The sequence below is a fragment of the Balaenoptera musculus genome, chromosome 6, assembly GCF_009873245.2.
Source record: "Balaenoptera musculus isolate JJ_BM4_2016_0621 chromosome 6, mBalMus1.pri.v3, whole genome shotgun sequence".
Classification (NCBI taxonomy): domain Eukaryota; kingdom Metazoa; phylum Chordata; class Mammalia; order Artiodactyla; family Balaenopteridae; genus Balaenoptera; species Balaenoptera musculus.
In genome coordinates, this window is record NC_045790.1 from 27,056,527 (window position 1) to 27,075,043 (window position 18,517).

At 36.9% G+C, this 18,517-nt stretch overlaps 1 protein-coding gene across 1 annotated transcript; it reads left to right on the forward strand.

Moving 5' to 3' along the window:
* The first annotated feature begins 1,108 nt into the window (after positions 1–1,108).
* Positions 1,109–18,363, forward strand: LOC118896977 (zinc finger protein 658-like). Its single transcript, XM_036855649.1, is given in 9 exon segments — positions 1,109–1,202; positions 2,868–2,911; positions 3,481–3,539; positions 8,784–8,910; positions 9,168–9,263; positions 15,757–15,821; positions 16,005–16,755; positions 16,758–17,049; positions 17,051–18,363. Coding segments are annotated over 7 exon segments (2,304 nt in total). The 5' UTR covers positions 1,109–1,202; positions 2,868–2,911; positions 3,481–3,524; the 3' UTR covers positions 18,009–18,363.
* The last annotated feature ends 154 nt before the right edge of the window (positions 18,364–18,517 follow it).

Sequence of the window (18,517 nt, forward strand, 5' to 3'; positions counted from 1 at the left end):
ATTATGATATACCACTACACTCTTATTAGAATGTACAACAGCCAAAACACTGACAACACCTACTGCTGGTGAGGATATGGAGCAAGAGAACTTTCATTCATTGCTGGTGAGAATGCAAAATGATACACCCACTTTTGGAAGACAGTTTGGCAGTTTTATAAAGCTGAACATAATTTCCACTATACAAGCCAGGTTAGTAATTGATCACAATTATTAACTGATAATGATCTCCTCATTTTGGGTTGTACATACTTTCAAGTATTACTTGTATAATTTTGAACAACTAGCTTACTCCCTCCTCCTCCCCCCTGCTGATCACAGAAGTTACTCTTTTATGTTAATACTGGCTCCATTTTCTAATATTTGTTCTATTTCACAGTCGTATTCATAACAGATAGTTGTGTGTAACTTCAATGCTCTTGGCAGCTTGATTTTAAAAGGTACACTTCTGGAGGGGCAGTAAACTCTCCCTAACCCTCCTCCACAACGTTCCCACCCCTAGCCACACGTCTTTTACGGTATGTTAAAAAGAAATTCAAACATTCAGAATAATAGAAATAGTAAAATGAGCATCATGACACAGATTTAACGATTCTTAACCTTCTGCCATATTTGTTTCCTCAAACTGTTTTGATGAATTTTTCAAAAGTAAATTACAAATACATGATTTCAGAATTGTAAATATTTCAGTATGTATCTTTAAAAAATAAGAGCAATTTCCTACATCGTCCAAATATTATCACACTAACCAAAGTAATGTTAATTTTCCTTAATATTTCTTATACCTAGTCCATATTTATATTTCCAAAATTGTTGTCTATTGCACTGTTATTTTTTTCCAACCAAGATCCGATGGAAAACCACACTGCAATATGTTGTTATGTCATAAAGTTAAAGTCTAACCCATACCTCTGGGAATTGAGGCAAAGTCGCCAGGAATCGGCTCCAAACGTTAAGACTTTCAGTTTACTAACCAAGCGGAAATGCTTCAAAACTTACTTCCTACGCTCTCAAAGACTTATGGGAAATGTAGTCTTGAATGTTATGGGCTCACATCTCAGGCCTCTGGGAATCGGTTTTCAGAGTTCACTCTGCGCATGTGCACGTCCAGCCCGTCTGCTGCCGTCCGACCTCTCCAGCCTGAAAGGAACAAGATCTCCCGGTCTTTGAGTCCGTGCTGAAGCCAAGGCTGCCCACTGGAGGTGAGAGCACGGGGTCCGGTTCCGCGTGGCTTGGGGTCCTGCTGGGTCCGGTAGGCTTCTGTGCGGGGGACGGGAGCGGGAAGTCCCAGGAACCTCTAGGCGGGCCCGCCCCTCCCCCAGCCCGCTAGTCCGGGCAGGTCCGTCCCTGCCTGCTCCAGGGGTGCAGGTGAGGCTGAATCCTTGTCTGGAGGAGGTGTTTGGTGCCGGCCAGGTGCGGGCGGAGAATGCACCTTGATAACGTTCACGATAAACCGGAGGCTACTAATAGTAGCTTGTGCAGTTATTCTGAGAATTAAATAAGGTGTCATCTGCAAAACATTTTGTCAAGTGATTGTAATAATCACTGTGTAAGCTGCTATCATAAGACACTTTGTTCCCTTTGTTTGGTATTTCGTTTAACCCTCACAAGTCTACTTGTCTTTATAAACACGCCGTTTTTTTTAAAAATGAAAGGAATTTCGTGTGTGCGGAATGATATAGCCCGGGATACAAGCTGGGAGGTGAGAGTTAGGATGCAAATACAAATAGATTTTACTCCCTATCTCTTGCTCTTTCTGATATCCTCCCTGCCTCAGACCCAGAGTTGCAACCTTCGGAGCAGCTCATGGCAGCCTGTCCTCAAATTCCCAGGGACATGATTGTGAAGTGAATGCAGACAGAATGTCGCCATGTGGGAAATATATACTGGGATTTGTAGATTCTCAGAGTGAGGCCCTTGAACCTTACTGAACTGTCCAGGCTGTCTCCATTCTCAAAAGAATAGTCTGATAATCTAATGCAGTGCTGGCCAGTAGAAAGATAATGCAAACCAAATGTAATTAAATTTTTTTCAGTAGCAGCAGTAAAAATTAAAAAGGTGAAGTTAATTTTACTGGTGTATTTAATTAAGTACATCCAAAATATTATTTAGACTTGTGTCACTAGCCACACTTCGGGTGTAGTAGTTGAACGCAGCTAATGGCTTCATACTAGATAGTACATTTCTAGTGAATGCCCAAAGAGATTTTGAGCGTTAGGTGAAGGTTTCAAATAAAGTGGATTTGTTTCTCTGGTCCCTCTGGAGCAAAGTAGCTCTTTTAAAGCAGGGAAGAGGGAGTCCCAAGAACAAATGCCACTTGGAAGAACAGCTCTTCTGACAGAGCTTCAGAGCAGAGGCAAAAATTTCTAGAAAGGAGCGGGTTCTGAGTTGCTCCACCAGAAGCAGTTCTTGATCCCTGTATAGCATGAGTCAGATTTGGTCAGTCAGACTTGGTGATGTTATTGCATCTAGAAGCCATCACAGACTGTGACACTGGACACTTGTGGACCAACTTGCAGAAGGTGGTAACCTGGGGTTGAGAGGTATGGGTGACTGTCAAGCTACACAGGAAAAGGCACTTTACTGGATGGCCGGTAAGGACATGATGTCCAGGGAAGGTATAAGCAGCCAGAGTTGATGAAATCCTAAACAGCACCCCATTTCCTTCATTTTCCCGTCACTCTTTTCAGATTCTGAGCTGCTCTCACACCATGAGCATTAGATGCCACATTTGGTGATGGACGTGAACATAGAGAATTTTTTCTATGTATTTGAACATAGAGAATAATAAAATGGTAGTAGAAGAAGGGTTTTCTATATTGGACACTTTTGGAAGCCCCAAAATACTGAAATGAATGTTTTTGTAGAGTCACCAGGGCAGAACCAAGCACAATGATATTTACTTACACAGGTAAGTACTATAAGCATCTTATCAAAATATCTTTTTTTTTAGAAATAGCAACTATTTTAGAACAAAGGATTAAAAAACATATTTCTTGCATAGAGCATTCCATCTTTATTTCAGCTCTAACTCAAGGTGTAAACTGAACAAGAACTTGATTAACAATCCAGCCTGAGTAGTTTTTTGACAACATTATTTTTAATGAAGGTAGAGGATATCACCCCTGGTGTACCTGAATTTGTTTAACCAATTCTCTGTTTTACTTTTGTTGTTGTTGTTTTTATTGTTTATTATTAGAAGGGAACATAAATTGTTAATTCATTGATAAAAAGAAGTTTACCTTACTCAGTGAAAATGCAAGGTTAAGACCAACATAATCATATCAGAGATGCACATGTTCAGGTGGTGCTACCTTTGTATGGTCTTTCATGTCCCTTCTCAAGAATGTCGAAAGGAACATTCTCCCATGGGGAAGCCTTTTCTCCAGCTGGTGTTATGAGATTGTTAGACAGATGAATATAGGAGTTGTAAGGCAGAGTAGGTTTTTCATGACCCCGTTTCTTTTTCCTCCTCCCCAGCTGAACCTTCACAGTTCTTTACATTTTTCCAGAAGCAGTAGAAAATGAACATAGCTCAGGTGAGTTCAGTTTTTAATAACCTATTTGTTTTGCAATGGATTTTATAAGGGTTTAAGTGTCTATACATTAACATGGAAAAGTAGAAATACAAATGGATCAGATGCATTCAGGGAACATGTAGAAATACAGTTGACCCATGAACAACACGGGTTTGAACTGCACAGGTCCAGTTATACGTGGATTTTTTTTTTTTTAATGGTAATCTACGGTACTACATGATCTGTAGTTGGTTGAATCCAAGGAGGTGGAACCGCAGATACGGAGAAACCGTGTATACAGAGGACTGATTATAAGTTATATGCAGATTTTCAACTCTGCAGAGGGCAGGTGCCCCTAACCCCCGAGTTGTTCAAGGGTCAACTGTACAGATGCATAGCAGAGCAAAGGTGGTATGTGGATATAAGCAGATCCTCTGATATTACAAATTTATCAAATTGGAGCTCCAAATTTACTTCTGAGGTTTTTGGTAGCCATGTCAGGGTGTCAGACAGACAACACTTCTTTGAAGGTTCACATTGGTGGGAAGATAAAGCCAACTGATTCCTCATAGAAAGTAAAGACAATCGAAGATAAAAACATATCTTTGTTATTCTTCAAATAGGTGATTTAGTTAACAACTTCCAGGTGATAACCCTAGGATTGGTAGAATGTTGCCTCCACATGTTCTTCAATAAAAGTAGAAGGCATAAAGCTAAATGAGAACTCGGTCAGTACTGTTTTTCAGAAACTCAGACATGGGTTGAATTAGGCATTTTTCTGATGCATCAACTGAATATCCTTAAATTTACTCTCCATAAATATCTCAAGTACCCATGATATTCAGATTTTTCAGCAGACAGTTTAAAATTCTGTTCTCTTTCAAATGTTTCGGCGCTTTCCATTCACACTTCAATTCTCTGCATGATGCCTTGGTTCCTCTCACCACTTGCCTGTGATCTCCAGTGCCCAGAGACTTGATTATAATCAAATCCATTGAGTTTTGTCTAATCATTTCCCTTGGACTTCTCTGTAGTGCTTGCTTCTACTTCTCACATTATCATTCTGGAAAGTTTCTCTGTTAGTGTCTGACACCCTCCACTGGCTCTTTCCTTCCCCTGCTAATGTCTTCATGTAGTCATCTTGCTTTCCATGTCCTTTTACATGGCTTATCCCATTTCCATGCTTGGCCCTTTAATCTTCTCTTTTGTCTCAGAATGATTTCATCCTATCTCATTTTTTTTAAAAAAACAGCTTAATTGAGATTCAAATCATATACCGTACAATTCACCCTTATTTAAAGTGTAAGAAAACTCATTTTTTTAGTATGCTCACAGATGTGTGCACACATCATCACAATCAGTTTTAGAACATTTCCATTACCTTAAAAAGCAACTGTATACACTATAGTGTATACACTATATACAACTATATACAACTATCCCCCTCCTGTAATCCCATTACACCCCTTACCCCCAGGCCACAAGCAACCACTAACCTACTTTCTGTCTCTACAGATTTGCTTAACGACTTCCTGTATTATTTCTTATAGGGCAGTTTTGCCTGTGACAAATTCTGGTTTTTCTTATCTAGGAAAGTTTTAATTTTTCCATTTTTGCTGGGTGTAGAATTCTTGGTTGACAGCCTTTTTCTTTCAGCACTTTGAATATGTCATACCACTGCCTCTGTCATCCATGGTTTCTGATTAGTAATCAGCTTTTACTACTCTTGTACATGATGAGTTGCTTCCTTCTTAATGCTTTTCAATATTGAGTTCTTGTCTTTTTGACAGTTTGATTATCATGTGTCCAGGTGTGGATCTCTTGCTCGAGGTTTATGCTACTTGGAGTTTGTTGAGTGTCTTGAATGTGTAGATTATTGTTTTTCATCAGATTTGGAGACTTCTTGGCCAATATTTTTTTCAAGTGTTCTTTCAGACTTTTTCTCTCCTCTCTGTCTGGGAGTCTCATTATGCATATGTTTGTAAACTTGATGCTACCCCATAGTTTATTTTTTGTCATTATTTTACCTTTGTTTCTCATATTGTAGAATTTCAATAGGCATATTGTCCAGTTTGTTCATACTTACTTTCACCTGCTCAGATCTGCTGTTGAACCCTTCTAGTGAAAGTTTTGTTTCAGTTTTTATATTTTTCAACTCTTCAGCTTCTATTTAGCCTTTTTTTTATCATTTCTGTTTCTTTACTGATATTCTTTAAGTAGTGAAATATAGTTCACATACTTTTCCTTTGGTCCTTAGACATTATTTCCTCTACTAGGTCTTTGGCCGTATTTAAAATAGCTAATTTAAAGTCATTGCCTAGTAAGTCTAACATCTTCCTCAGGAGCAGTTTCTATTGATTACACTTTTTCCTGCATATGTGTCTTACTTTCTTGTTGTATTGATAATTGGACATTTTAAATAAAATAGCAACCCCAGGAATCTGAGTTTCTCCCCTCCATAGTGGTCATTGTTGAAATGTATTTGCTTAGTGACTTTTGTGAGCTAATTATGTACAGCCTGTATTTCTTGTCATCTGTGGCTGTTGAAGTCTCTATAGAAATTTCCTTAAATGCCTGGAACCAAGAAGTCTCCCAGTTTTTGCTAAGGGGCTCTGTGCATGTCAGGGCATTCTTTCAACAGTCAGGCAGGCAGTTTACAACTCTGTATCAGCCTTCACTTCCTTCTTACACCAAACCTCAATATTACCTAGAGGTGAGAGTTTAGGGCCTTCTCACATCTTTCTGGAGCATGCTCATAGCCCTGGGCATATGCACAGCTCTGTGCATGTATGTGCCCTTTTAGATTCTCAGGAATATATGGGAGTTTTTCAGAACCTTTATAGACATCTCATTCCTCAGCTTTTCCTTTTAAGCTTTTTGATTAGGCCATTGGTTGCCCCAAGTGTTATCCACCGCCTCAGGTAGCCACTAACTTAAACAAATGCCTTTAAATGTTTTTGACAAATGCCTCTGAGATAAGACTTCATACTATGTGAGCTCTGAGTTAGCTCAAATAAAGACATACTTGCAAGTGAGGTCTTTCAGGGAACCTCCAAACAGAGCAAGTAATGAGTTTTCTTGGAGTGAGGCTTTGACAGAACTCCAACCCAGTTCTGCTGCTCCAGTGGTTGCCAGGTTGCTAATTTTAACTGTGATTGCAGACTGTTGGTTCTTAAGCTACTTCAGAGATGGCGAGAGAGGAATGGAAACAGGGTACGTTAGAAGGACACAATATCACTTTCTTAGTGTGCTTCAGCCTTTTTTTTCCCTTGTATAAATGTTCCATAGATTGCCTTTATTAACTTCTACAATTTTTGCAATTTTTTTCATTGCTTTTATGGAGGAGAAAATTTTCTTGGATCCCACTTCATCATTTTCACTTATGTCACTTGTTAACTTATTTTTTTTTTAAATTCAGCTGAGTTTTATTAAGCCAGATATTAAAGAGATTGGCAAAAATGAAGATAGTGACACTTTTCTCATTAATTTTTTTCATTTTGGGAAATACAGTTAACTTGTCTTTATTTTTCTTTTAGATTAAAAAAATTTTGAGAAGTGTCCCTGTTTTTTTATTCATTTATTTTATTGATAGTTACCAACTGCTAACATTGAGCTTCACACAGGAGGTATCTACTCAGTAACACTGAAGACATGAATGAACAAATAATTGGATAAATAACACTGGGGAAAGGCTATTTCTGTCCTTTTACTTCTTAATCTAGTTCTGTTTCTTCCTATTTTTAATTGTGATAAAACACTTAACATGAGATAACCCTTTTAATACATTTTTTTTTAAACCCCACATTTGTTTATTTATTTATTTTTTGGCTGTGTTGGGTCTTCATTTCTGTGCGAGGGCTTTCTCTAGTTGTGGCAAGTGGGGGCCACTCTTCATCGCGGTGCGCGGGCCTCTCACTATCACGGCCTCTCTTGTTGCGGTGCACAGGCTCCAGACGCGCAGGCTCAGTAGTTGTGGCTCACAGGCCTAGTTGCTCCACGGCATGTGGGATCTTCCCAGGCCAGGGCTCGAACCCGTGTCCCCTGCATTAGCAGGCAGATTCTCAACCACTGCGCCACCAGGGAAGCCCCCTTTTAATACACTTTTACATGTACAATACAGTATTGTTATCTATAGGCACAACGTTGTACAGCAGATCTCTAGAACTTAATGATTTTGTATAACTGAAACTTCATACCCATTGAATTAGCTACTCACTATTTCTCCCTCCTGCCAGCCTCTTTGAAGTCTTTTGCTATGGAAACTTTCCCTTTTCTCAGTTTCTAAGATTCTGTTCTCTCATAATTACTCTCCAGAAAACTTCTCCTCTGGCTTTGTGACCTCTACTTTTTCTGCCAGCCTCTTTAATATTCATGGTTTCTCAAATGCTGTTTTTTGATACTTTTCTTTCCTCAATCTGTATGTGCTCAAGTTGTTGTCTGATTGCCTCGGATAACTTCAGTTACCACCTAAATTGCTAGTAATTCCTTAAAGCTTGTCTTCATCCTCGACCTCCCTTCTGTGTTCTAAAACTATGTGTATACTTGCTTAAGGAACTGTTCCAGCTTTATGTTTCACAGACCCTTTAGTAGCAACATGAACAGATCTGTCTCACTAAACTTCTAACACATTTCTTTCCCTTTATTTCCCAAATATCAGTGTTTGGAACCAGCATTAAAGAAGCTGCTCATACTGCTAGATGGGTAGCTACACAAGAAAGTAGTTATCAGATTGGTTGCTGTTTCTGCTGTCTGATTATATCCCTATTCCTATATCTGTTACTTCAGTGTTGATAGTGTTCTTTCACACCCATCCTTGGTAAGTTGTTCTTGACTCTTCATGAGTTCTATACATTTATTTATACATAAATTCCATCATGTCTAATACCTCTACAACTTATGTATATCTGTAACGTGTCTCCCATTATTTACGGTGATGATGTCCAAGGAGAGATGGAACATTCTAGAATTCTCTAGAATACCCAGGATAATCCCTTAGGATATAGAAGAAGAGTTGTAAGAAGTCTCTTTATATTGAATTTTTTTAATCTTAAAAAAAATCTATAATTCGTAAACATATATAAATGAATTAAGTTAAAAATGAGTTGCTAAAATCTTTTTAACTAATTGGGTAACTCCAAAGTTAGAGACAAACTAGGTCAAAAATAAGCAATCTTTATAATGATTTGGTTTAAAGCCTTAAAAGTAAACAGGAGAAATAATAGTTTTCAACTAATTCTGAACTTTTGAACAAAATTTGTGTTACAGGGATCAGTGTCATTCGAAGACGTGACTGTGGAGTTCACTCAGGATGAATGGCAGTATGTAGGCCCTGCTCAGAGGACCCTGTACAAAGATGTGATGCTGGAGAACTACAGCCACCTCATCTCATTGGGTGAGCAGACCTTACCATATGACTCCCTCTGGAATATTTTCTTTTTTTTTAATTATCAAAACACATGAACCATTTATAGACATTGTTGTTCAGACTTTTAATTGAGAAGTTTAAGGTAACTGAGACCTTTACAGAAGCAGAAACAATGTGTCATTACTTTCCCATTGAAAACTTCAAATGAGCACATTCATTTTGCTCCACCTTCAGAAATGCCCATGGTTCTGGTCTATATATAGCTTTAGTTGTTACATTTGCAGGGTACTGCATTATCAAACCCCAGGTGATCTTCAAGTTGGAGCACGGTGAAGAGCCCTGGTCCTCAGAGGAAGAATTCCTAAACCAGAAGTACCCAGGTGAGTGAGCATTGACACAAGGAAGTACCTGGGGTAGTTAGACTTTAGAAGGGATGACTTTTGAAAGTTTATTTACTTTTCTTTTAAACAGCTTTACTAAGATACAATTCAGTATACAATTGTATATATCATACAATCCACCCATTTAAAATGTACAATTCACTGGCTCTTAATAGACTCACAGATATGTATAAACATCACCACAGTCAGTTTTCTTCACCTCAAAAGGAAACCCTATACCCTTCAGCTATGACCTCCCTCTCTCCCTGTCCCCTTCAGCCCTAGCAACCACTAATCTACTTTCTGTCTGTAGATTTGTTTATTCTGGACATTTCATATAAATGCAATCCCACATTATATGGTCTTTTGTGATTGGTTTCTTTCACTTATCATTACAAGGTTCATGTTGTAGCATGTATCAGTACTTCATCCTTTTTATGGCAAAATAATATTACATTGTCAGGATATACCACATCTGTTTGTCCATTAATCAGTCAGTGGACATTTGGGATCCTGCCTTTTTGCTATTATTGAGTAATGCTGATATAAACATTTATTAACAAGTGTTTTCATGGGCATATGCTTTTATTTCTCTTGAGTTTATACCTAGGAGTAGAATTGCTGGGTTATATGGTAACTGAGGAAATACCAGACTTTTCTAAAGTGGCTGCACCATTTTACATTCCTGATGATAGCATGTGAGGGTTCTGATTTCTCCACATCTCCACCAACACTTATTTTTGTTCTAGCCATCCCAATGGATGTAAAGTGGTATGTTATTAAGGTTTTGATTTGCAATTCTGTATTAGTCAGCTGGGCTGGCATGACAAAATACCATAGCTTAAACAAAAGAAATTTATTTCTCACTGTTCTGGAGACTGGAAGTACAAGATCAAGGTGGCAACAGGATTGATTTTTTTTGTGAGGTCTCTCTTCCTGGCTTGCAGATGACCTTCTCACTGTGTCCTCACATGGCCTTTCCTCTGTGCATGCATGGAGAGAGAGCTTTGATGTCTCTTCCTCTTCTTATAAGAATACCAGTCCTATAGAATTAGGACCCCACCCTTATGAACTCATTTAACCTTAATTACCTCCCTAAAGGCCTTATCTCCAAATACAGTTACATTGGGGTTAGGGCTTCAACATATTGAACAAATTGTCCATAACAATTTCTGTGATCACTAATGCTGTCAAGCATCTTTTCATGTGCTTAATGACCTTTGTCTAAACTAATAAACAATTTCAGGAATTTCAGAAGTTATAATTTTAAAATAATTCCTGGAGTAAAAAAATAAAATCACCTTAAGTGTGTTTATTAAAAGTTTATGTTGTGAAGCCATTTTTTTTTTAACATCTTTACTGGAGTATATTTTCTTTACAATGTTGTGTTAGTTTCTGCTGTACAACAAAGTGAATCAGCTATATATGTACATATATCCTCATATCCCCTCCCTCTTGCGTCTCCCTCCCACCCTCCCTATCCCACCCCTCTAGGTGGTCACAAAGCACTGAGTTGATCTCCCTGTGCGATGCAACTGCTTCCCACTAGCTATCTATTTTACATTTGGTAGTGCATATATGTCAAGGCTACTCTCTCACTTCGTCCCAGCTTACCCTTCCCCCTCCCTGTGTCCTCAAGTCCATTCTCTATGTCTGCGTCTTTATTCCTGTCCTGCCCCTAGGTTCATCAGAACCATTTTTTTTTTTTAAGATTCCATATATATGTGTTAGCATATGGTATTTGTTTTTCTCTTTCTGACTTACTTCACTCTGTATGACAGACTCTAGGTCCATCTACCTCACTACAGGTAACTCAATTTCATTTCTTTTTATGGCTGAGTAATATTCCATTGTATATATGTGCCACATCTTCTTTATTCATTGTGAAGCCATTTAAATAGCCATAACATAAAGATTGACATAATTTAGATGAAGAATATCTCCCAGTCACTAAATGTAAATGATTGGATCATACTGACTGGCTAAAAAAGTTGTCCCTAAATAAGTATCTTAGAAAGATTGTAATAAGAGAATGATAAAGTTATTCAGTCAATAAAAATAATTCAGAGTTTCATATTCTATTATTCAAGTTTGAATTTAGGCAATAAATACATTAACTTAAAAGGAAGTCCTCTTGCTCAGGAGCACAGGTTAAAATAAACCTTTAAGCATTGGAGTGACTGCACCAAAGACTACTATATCAATGATCATAAAACACAAAATAATGGAGTTCTAAGAACTTAAAATTCACTAGGAGTAGGATATTATATCTCATCTGATTAAATAATAGATACTGTGGACATTAAAATGTATGCCTATAGAGGATATAAATGATAATTTTATTAAAGTGAAACATATTTGTGTATGTGTATGCTGAAATCAAATAACAAGCCTTTCAAGTTCCCATAGAATATAATCATAAGATAGTGAAAATATAGTTAGTCTAAAAAGAAAATACCAATAAATCCAACAAGTTAAAATCACCACAGATAATATTTTCTCTATATAGTTTGATAAACCTAGAAATTGATAAAATGAGTAAAAAAAAATTCTTTGGACATGAAAATTTTAAAAATTATCTGTTTAAATAATAATATATAAAAGCAAACCAAATCCAAAATTACATGACATTTATAAAATAATAATAAGTGTTACATGTTAGAAACCTTACGAGATAGCTAAATAGTTAACAGGTAAATTTTTAGTCTCATATTTATGTTAATAAATTAAGCAAAAACAATAGCAAAAATATACTAATGAAAACAGAACTTAAAAGTGAAGTTAAAAGTTAATAAACTGGGGACTTCCCTGGTGGTCCAGTGGTAAAGAATCTGCTTTACAATGCAGGGAACGCAGGTTCGATCCCTGGTCGGGGAACTAAGATCCCACATGCCGTGGGGCAACTAAGCCCATGCGCTACAACTACTGAGGCCACGCACCTCAACTAGAGAGCCTGAGTGCCACAAACTACAGAGCCCATGTGCTCTGGAGCCCACGTGCCACAACTAGAGAGAGAACCCGCATGCCACAACGAAAGATCCCGCATGCCACAACGAAAGATCCCGCATGATGCCGCAACGAAAGATCCCACATGCCACAATGAAGATCCCGCGTACAACTAAGCAAAAAAAAAAAAAACAACGCAGCCAAAAAAAATTAATAAACTGGAAAACTGAAATTGTAGAATGGTTCTTAGAATAAAAATCAAATAGATAAAACTTCAGCTAACCCTAACAAAGACAAAGGAAAAATAGAACTTAATAAGTTCAAGTGGGGGTATATTAGTAAAGATTTAACGCAATATCAAACTAAATCCCATTCATAATGAAGAGTGATGTGGGAAGGACTTGCTCTTCCAGATATCAAGGCTTTATGTAAATCTCAGAGTAGTTAAGTATTATGGAGCCGAGAGTGGGCTAGTTTAATAAATTAGTGAAACAGAAGAGAAAGCTCAAGAAAAAAAATGTGCTTTATAGACAACTGGTCTTTGACAGGTGGCACTATCCCCACAGAAAAGTGGAGAAAGAATTCCAAGGTAACCTTATGGATCAAATCAAAAAACTGCATTAAGGTGGCTTAAAAACCTGATTATCAAAGCAAAACTAGAAATATTCTATATGATAAGGAAAACATGTTTATGACTCTGTTTAAGGAAGGCATTAATAAGATATGAAAAGCATTAACCAGGGAAAAGATGGAGTAAATGTATTCTTTCCTACTCCATCCACTAAGTACAGTTAAATATGTGCATATATATAGTACATATATATAAAACAGATATAAGATACTTAAAGTTTTAAAGAAGAATGAAGATGGCACCTTAACAATATAGTCTTCCAATCGATAGACAACATATTTATTTAGGATTTCTTTAGGATTTCTTTGAATTCTTTTATCAGTGTTTTTTCAGCATACAGATACCAAGTTTTTTTGGGTTTTGTTTTTTTAGTGCTATGGTAAATCGTGTTATTTACCTGGTTTCACATTCTAATTGACCATTGTTTGTATGTGATTGTATTTTGTATATTGGCTTTATATTTTGCCTTTGCAAAACTTATTAGTTCAAGGAGCTTTTTTGAAGATCTTCATGTGATTTTTCTGTGTAGACTTACTCTGTATCTTCATTTTTATTCTTGCCTTATTGCATTGTTTGAGTAGAAGTGCTAAGAGTAAACACCCTTGTCTTTTTCCCAATCTTAGGGTTAAAGTGTTCACTCTCTCACTCTTAAGTATGATGTTAGCTGCAGGCTTTTTATAGATTCCCTTTATTAGGTTAATGAATGGATTTTGAATATTGTGAAATTTTTTTGCCTTAATTCGTATGATTTTGTGGTTTTAATTCCATAGATGATTAATATAATGGATTATGTTGATTGTTTTTTTTAAAAACATGCCAACAGTTTGCATTCTTGGGATGAATCCCACTTGATCCTGGTTTATTATTTTTATATATTGCTCTGTTCTTTTGGCTACTTTTTTTTTTCAGGACTTTTGCACTGATGTCATGAGGGATATTGGTCACTAGGTTTCTTTTCTCGAATTATTTTGTTTGGTTTTGCTGTGAGGATAGTACAGGCCTCATAAAATATTTAGGAAACATTCCCTCATCTTGTATTTTCTAGAAGAGATTATATAAAATTGGTATTATTTAAATGTTTGGTGGAACTCACTAGTTAAAACAGTCTGATCCTAGAGCTGTTTCTTGGAAGTGTATGTTTTTTTGACCACATTTTCAGTTTCTTAATACTGATCTATTTGGGTTATTTCATTTTTCTTGAGTGAGTTTAGTTGTTTTGTTTTATTTTTCAAGACATTTGTCCATTTCATGTAAATTGTCAAATTTATAGGCATAGAGTTTCTCTTAATCTTTTATTATCTCTTTAATGTCTGTTGTGTCAGTAGTTATATCCCCTTTTGCATTTCTTTCTGATATTGATAATGTGTGTCTTTTTTCTTCTTTTGGTTTTTATCATTTAAAAAAATATGTTTAAATAAATAAGCTTTGGTTTGATTGATTTTTCTCTGTTGTTTTCCATTTTATTGTCTACTCTAATCTTTATTATTTTTTCTTTTGCTTTCTTTAGATTGACCTTCTCTTTGTCTAGTTTCTTAAAGTAGAAGCTTAGGTAATTGTTGGAGGGCTTTCTTTTCTCATATAAAAATTTTAAGCTATAAATTTATTTCTGAGTACTACTTTAGCTGCATCCCACAAATTTCTATATGTTTTTGACAGTTTTGTTTTCATATATGTAAAATACTTTAATTTTCTGTGAGACTTCCTCTTTGACCTATGGGTTAATTAGAAGCTTGTTAATTTACAAATATTTTGTATTTCTCCAGATAATTTTGTGTTACTGATTTCTAGTATGATGGTTTCTCTATGGCTTGAGACTATACTTTATGTGACTTCTTTTATATTTGTGAATATTTGTCTTACAGTTCAGAATATCGTCTATCTTCATGAATGCTTCATACGCATTTGAGAATAATGTGAATTCAGCTGTTTTTGACTATGCTGTGTTCTTGAGTTTGAGGGTGTAATTTTTACAAGCCCTACTTCGTCTTTTCTAGTTGTAATATTGGGCCTACCATATATTCCTGCCTCTTTTCTTGTTTCTGTGCTTTTTTTTCCTTCTCTCCTTCCTGTACCTGCTATGAGTTGCTACCAGTGCCCTAAAACAACAGATTTGTTACTCTTGCCTTTGCAGAGTCCGTAGAGTCAGTAGGAATATGGTTCCAGGCAGAATTTTGGTGGTGGTTGCTGTTACCATCTCATAGAGTGTCCCACGAATTGAACTTTCTCAGAATTCATGATCTTTCTTGTGAACTGTTGGTTTGGCTCATAGAGGAAATTTTGGAAGAGTGTACAAATCCTTTATATCTAGCAGAACCATAGGGAAGAGTGTTCCTTTTTCTTTTTGGCTTGAGTAGGGTGAATATTGTCGAAAAGTTTTTTGTTCTGTGGGACCACCTTTTTCTCAGATGTTTGACTAAGAAGGAACAGATTTTTCTTGAAGCTCTTATTATCTCCACCTATTGTTGACTTTGTTTTATAGGCTCCTCCAGCACAACAGTACCCCATATAAGATATATGAGAAACAGAAAGAAAAGTCTTGGAATTCTTTGCCATGTCATTTCTAAACTTCACCTCTATTCCATTTTGTAGCATCTTCATTTGTTTGTTTGTTTGTTTGTATGCTTTTTTTGTCCAGGAAATTTTAATTGTAAGAGGGTGGGCCTTGGAAAAATGAGGCTTCTCCATCTCGGCCAGCACTGGAAATAATACCTGTTTTTCGTTTTTGTTTTTTTTTTAAATAACATGGATGGGGAGAGAGAGAGTGTATGTGTCTGTCTTTCTCTGTGTGTGAATTATTAATCTTTGGAAATATGACTAGAAACAATAGATACAATAAATAACAAAACATATGACCTTAAGCTTCTCTCCATAAGAAATGTGGGATTCATAAGATGTTTTCAATTTTTCTCATTTTAGGATATTGCAGAGTTGATGTCCATATTGAGGAGAACCGGGAAAAACAAGAGAAACCTCTGTGGCAAGTAGTATTCATTGATAACAAAATATTGAGTAAAGAAGAGCAGAAAGTTTTAGAGAAACCATTTAATCTCAATATAACTCCAGATTTTTCAGGAAAAATGCCCTCTAAACATGACTCATGTAGAATGAATTTGCCAGTTGTTTCTGAATTAATTCTTAGTGATAGGAATTATTCATGAAACAAGACTGACTACATAAATGTATGTGAAAAGTTGCAGCTGGATATTCAGCATGAGAAAACTCATACTGGAGAGCAGTGTTACAAATATAATGAAAATCTGGAAGCTCTCAGTTATGTGAAAGATCATCATAAATTTCAAACTCTGGAGCAATCTTTTGAATGTAATGAATATGGAAAAGTTTTACATGATAAGACCGTCTGTGTTACAGCTAAGAGTTCAGTAACAGGAGAGGATTCCTGTAAGGATAATGAATTTAGGGGAAATTGTGATAAAGCAGCTCTTTTTAACCACATGAGAAATGGCACAAGGAAGAAATGCTTTGATCTTAATGAATGTGGTAAATCCTGTGAATACAATGAGGTTCACATGGCTTTGGCACACAATGAATGTAATGAAAGTGGGAATAACTTCAGTAGGAATTCACCCCTCACTCAGCCTCAGAGAACTGTTACAGGACAAGGTGCCTTTGAAAGCAGTAAGTGTGAAGAAAACTTGAGCCAGAGCTCAGGCCATATAGTACATCAGAAGATACAAACTAGAGATACATTCTGTGTTTATAATGGATTTACAAACACCTTCTACCAGAAGTTAGACTTTATAGTACATCAGAGAACTCACAAAGAAGAGAAATTCTATCAATGTGATAAATATGAGAAATCCTTCCATCAGAACTCAGCCCTCAGTGTTCATCAGCAGTGTGACACAGGAGAGAAGTCATTTGAACTTACTGAATGCAGGAAATCATTTTACCAGAAACACACCTTATTCAGCATCAGAGGACCCACCCAGGGGAGAAACCTTATGAATGTGAGGAATGTGGGAAATCCTTTTGTTCAAATTCACATCCTGTTCATTATCCTGGAACTCATATGGGAGTCAATCTGTATGAATGTAATGAATGTGGGAAAACTTTTGCTGATAATTCAACCCTCAGAGCACATCAGAGAATTCACACAGGTGAGAAACCATATGAGTGTAATGACTGTGAGAAGACTTTTGCCCATAATTCCACCCTCAGAGCACATCAGAAAATTCACACTAAGGTGAAACTACAAATGTAATGAATGTGGGAAAACTTTTTCCCAGAAGACACGTCTTAGTACACATCAGAGGATTCACACAGGTGAGAAACCCTATGGATGTAGTGAATGTGGGAAAACCTTCTCCCAGAAATCATACCTCAGTGGACATGAGAGAATTCACAAAGGGGAAAAACCTTATGAATGTAATGAATGTGGGAAAACTTTTGTCTATAAGGCAGCCCTCATTGTCCATCAAAGAATTCACACAGGAGAAAAACCCTATGAATGTAATGAATGTGGGAAAACTTTCTCCCAGAGGATACACCTCTATGCACATCAGAGAACTCACACAGGGGAGAAACCTTATGAATGTAAGGAATGTGGGAAAACTTTTGCAGATAATTCAGCCCTCAGGGCACATCAGAGAATTCACAAAGGGGAGAAACCCTATGAATGTAGTGAATGTGGGAAAACTTTCTCCAAGACATCACACCTCAGAGCACATCTGAGGACTCGCACAGGGGAGAAACCCTATGAATGTAATGAATGTGGGAAAACTTTCTCCCAGAAGTCATATGTTGGTGCACATCAGAGAATTCACACAGGGGAGAAACCTTACGAATGTAACATATGTGGGAAACCTTTTGCCCATAATTCAACCCTCAGAGTACATCAGAGAATTCACACAGGTGTAAAATCCTACAAATGTAATGAATGTGGGAAAACTTTCTCCCAGAAGTCACACCTTAGTGCACATCAGAGAATTCACACAGGAGAGAAACCCTATGAGTGTAATGAATGTGGGAAAGCTTTTGCCCAAAATTCAACTCTTGGAGTACACCTGAGAATTCACACAGGTGAGAGACCCTACAAATGTTATGAATGTGGAAAAACCTTTGTCCGTAAGGCAGCTCTTAGAGTACATCACACCAGAATGCACACCAGAGAGAAAACCCTTGCATGTAATGAATTTGGGATGTGCTAAAGGAAGTTACACCTTATTAGATAACACACAGTAGAAAAGCTCATGTCACATAGACTGGCAAATTATTTTCCTTAACTGTTTCCTTTTCCCTGGGCACATAGCTTGTCTTAGTTTCCCAATCTTTCCTTCGTCTGGGTGGGGCTGGTCATGGAGTATGATGCTATTACATTTAAGTAATAAATGACCTCAATAAGTCACCTTACATTCTTCCTGTCCTGTGTTATACTGGAATTGAGAGATTTCTATGGCAGATTTGGGTGCTGTGTATTAAATATGGCAGAGCACAAGGCGAAAGAAGCTAGAGTCAATAACTGAGTGAAACAATTCTCCACTGACAGATCTTCACCAATTGTTTTTTTGGGGTTTTTTGTTTTTTTTTAAGCCAGAATTAAGTTTTTATTCTGTTGAGCTCTTACAGATTTTGGCCTGTTGGTTAAATGCATATAGCTTAGCCAGCTGTCTGTTGAGTTGGATGAAACCAATGAATATAATAAATGTCAGAAGACCTT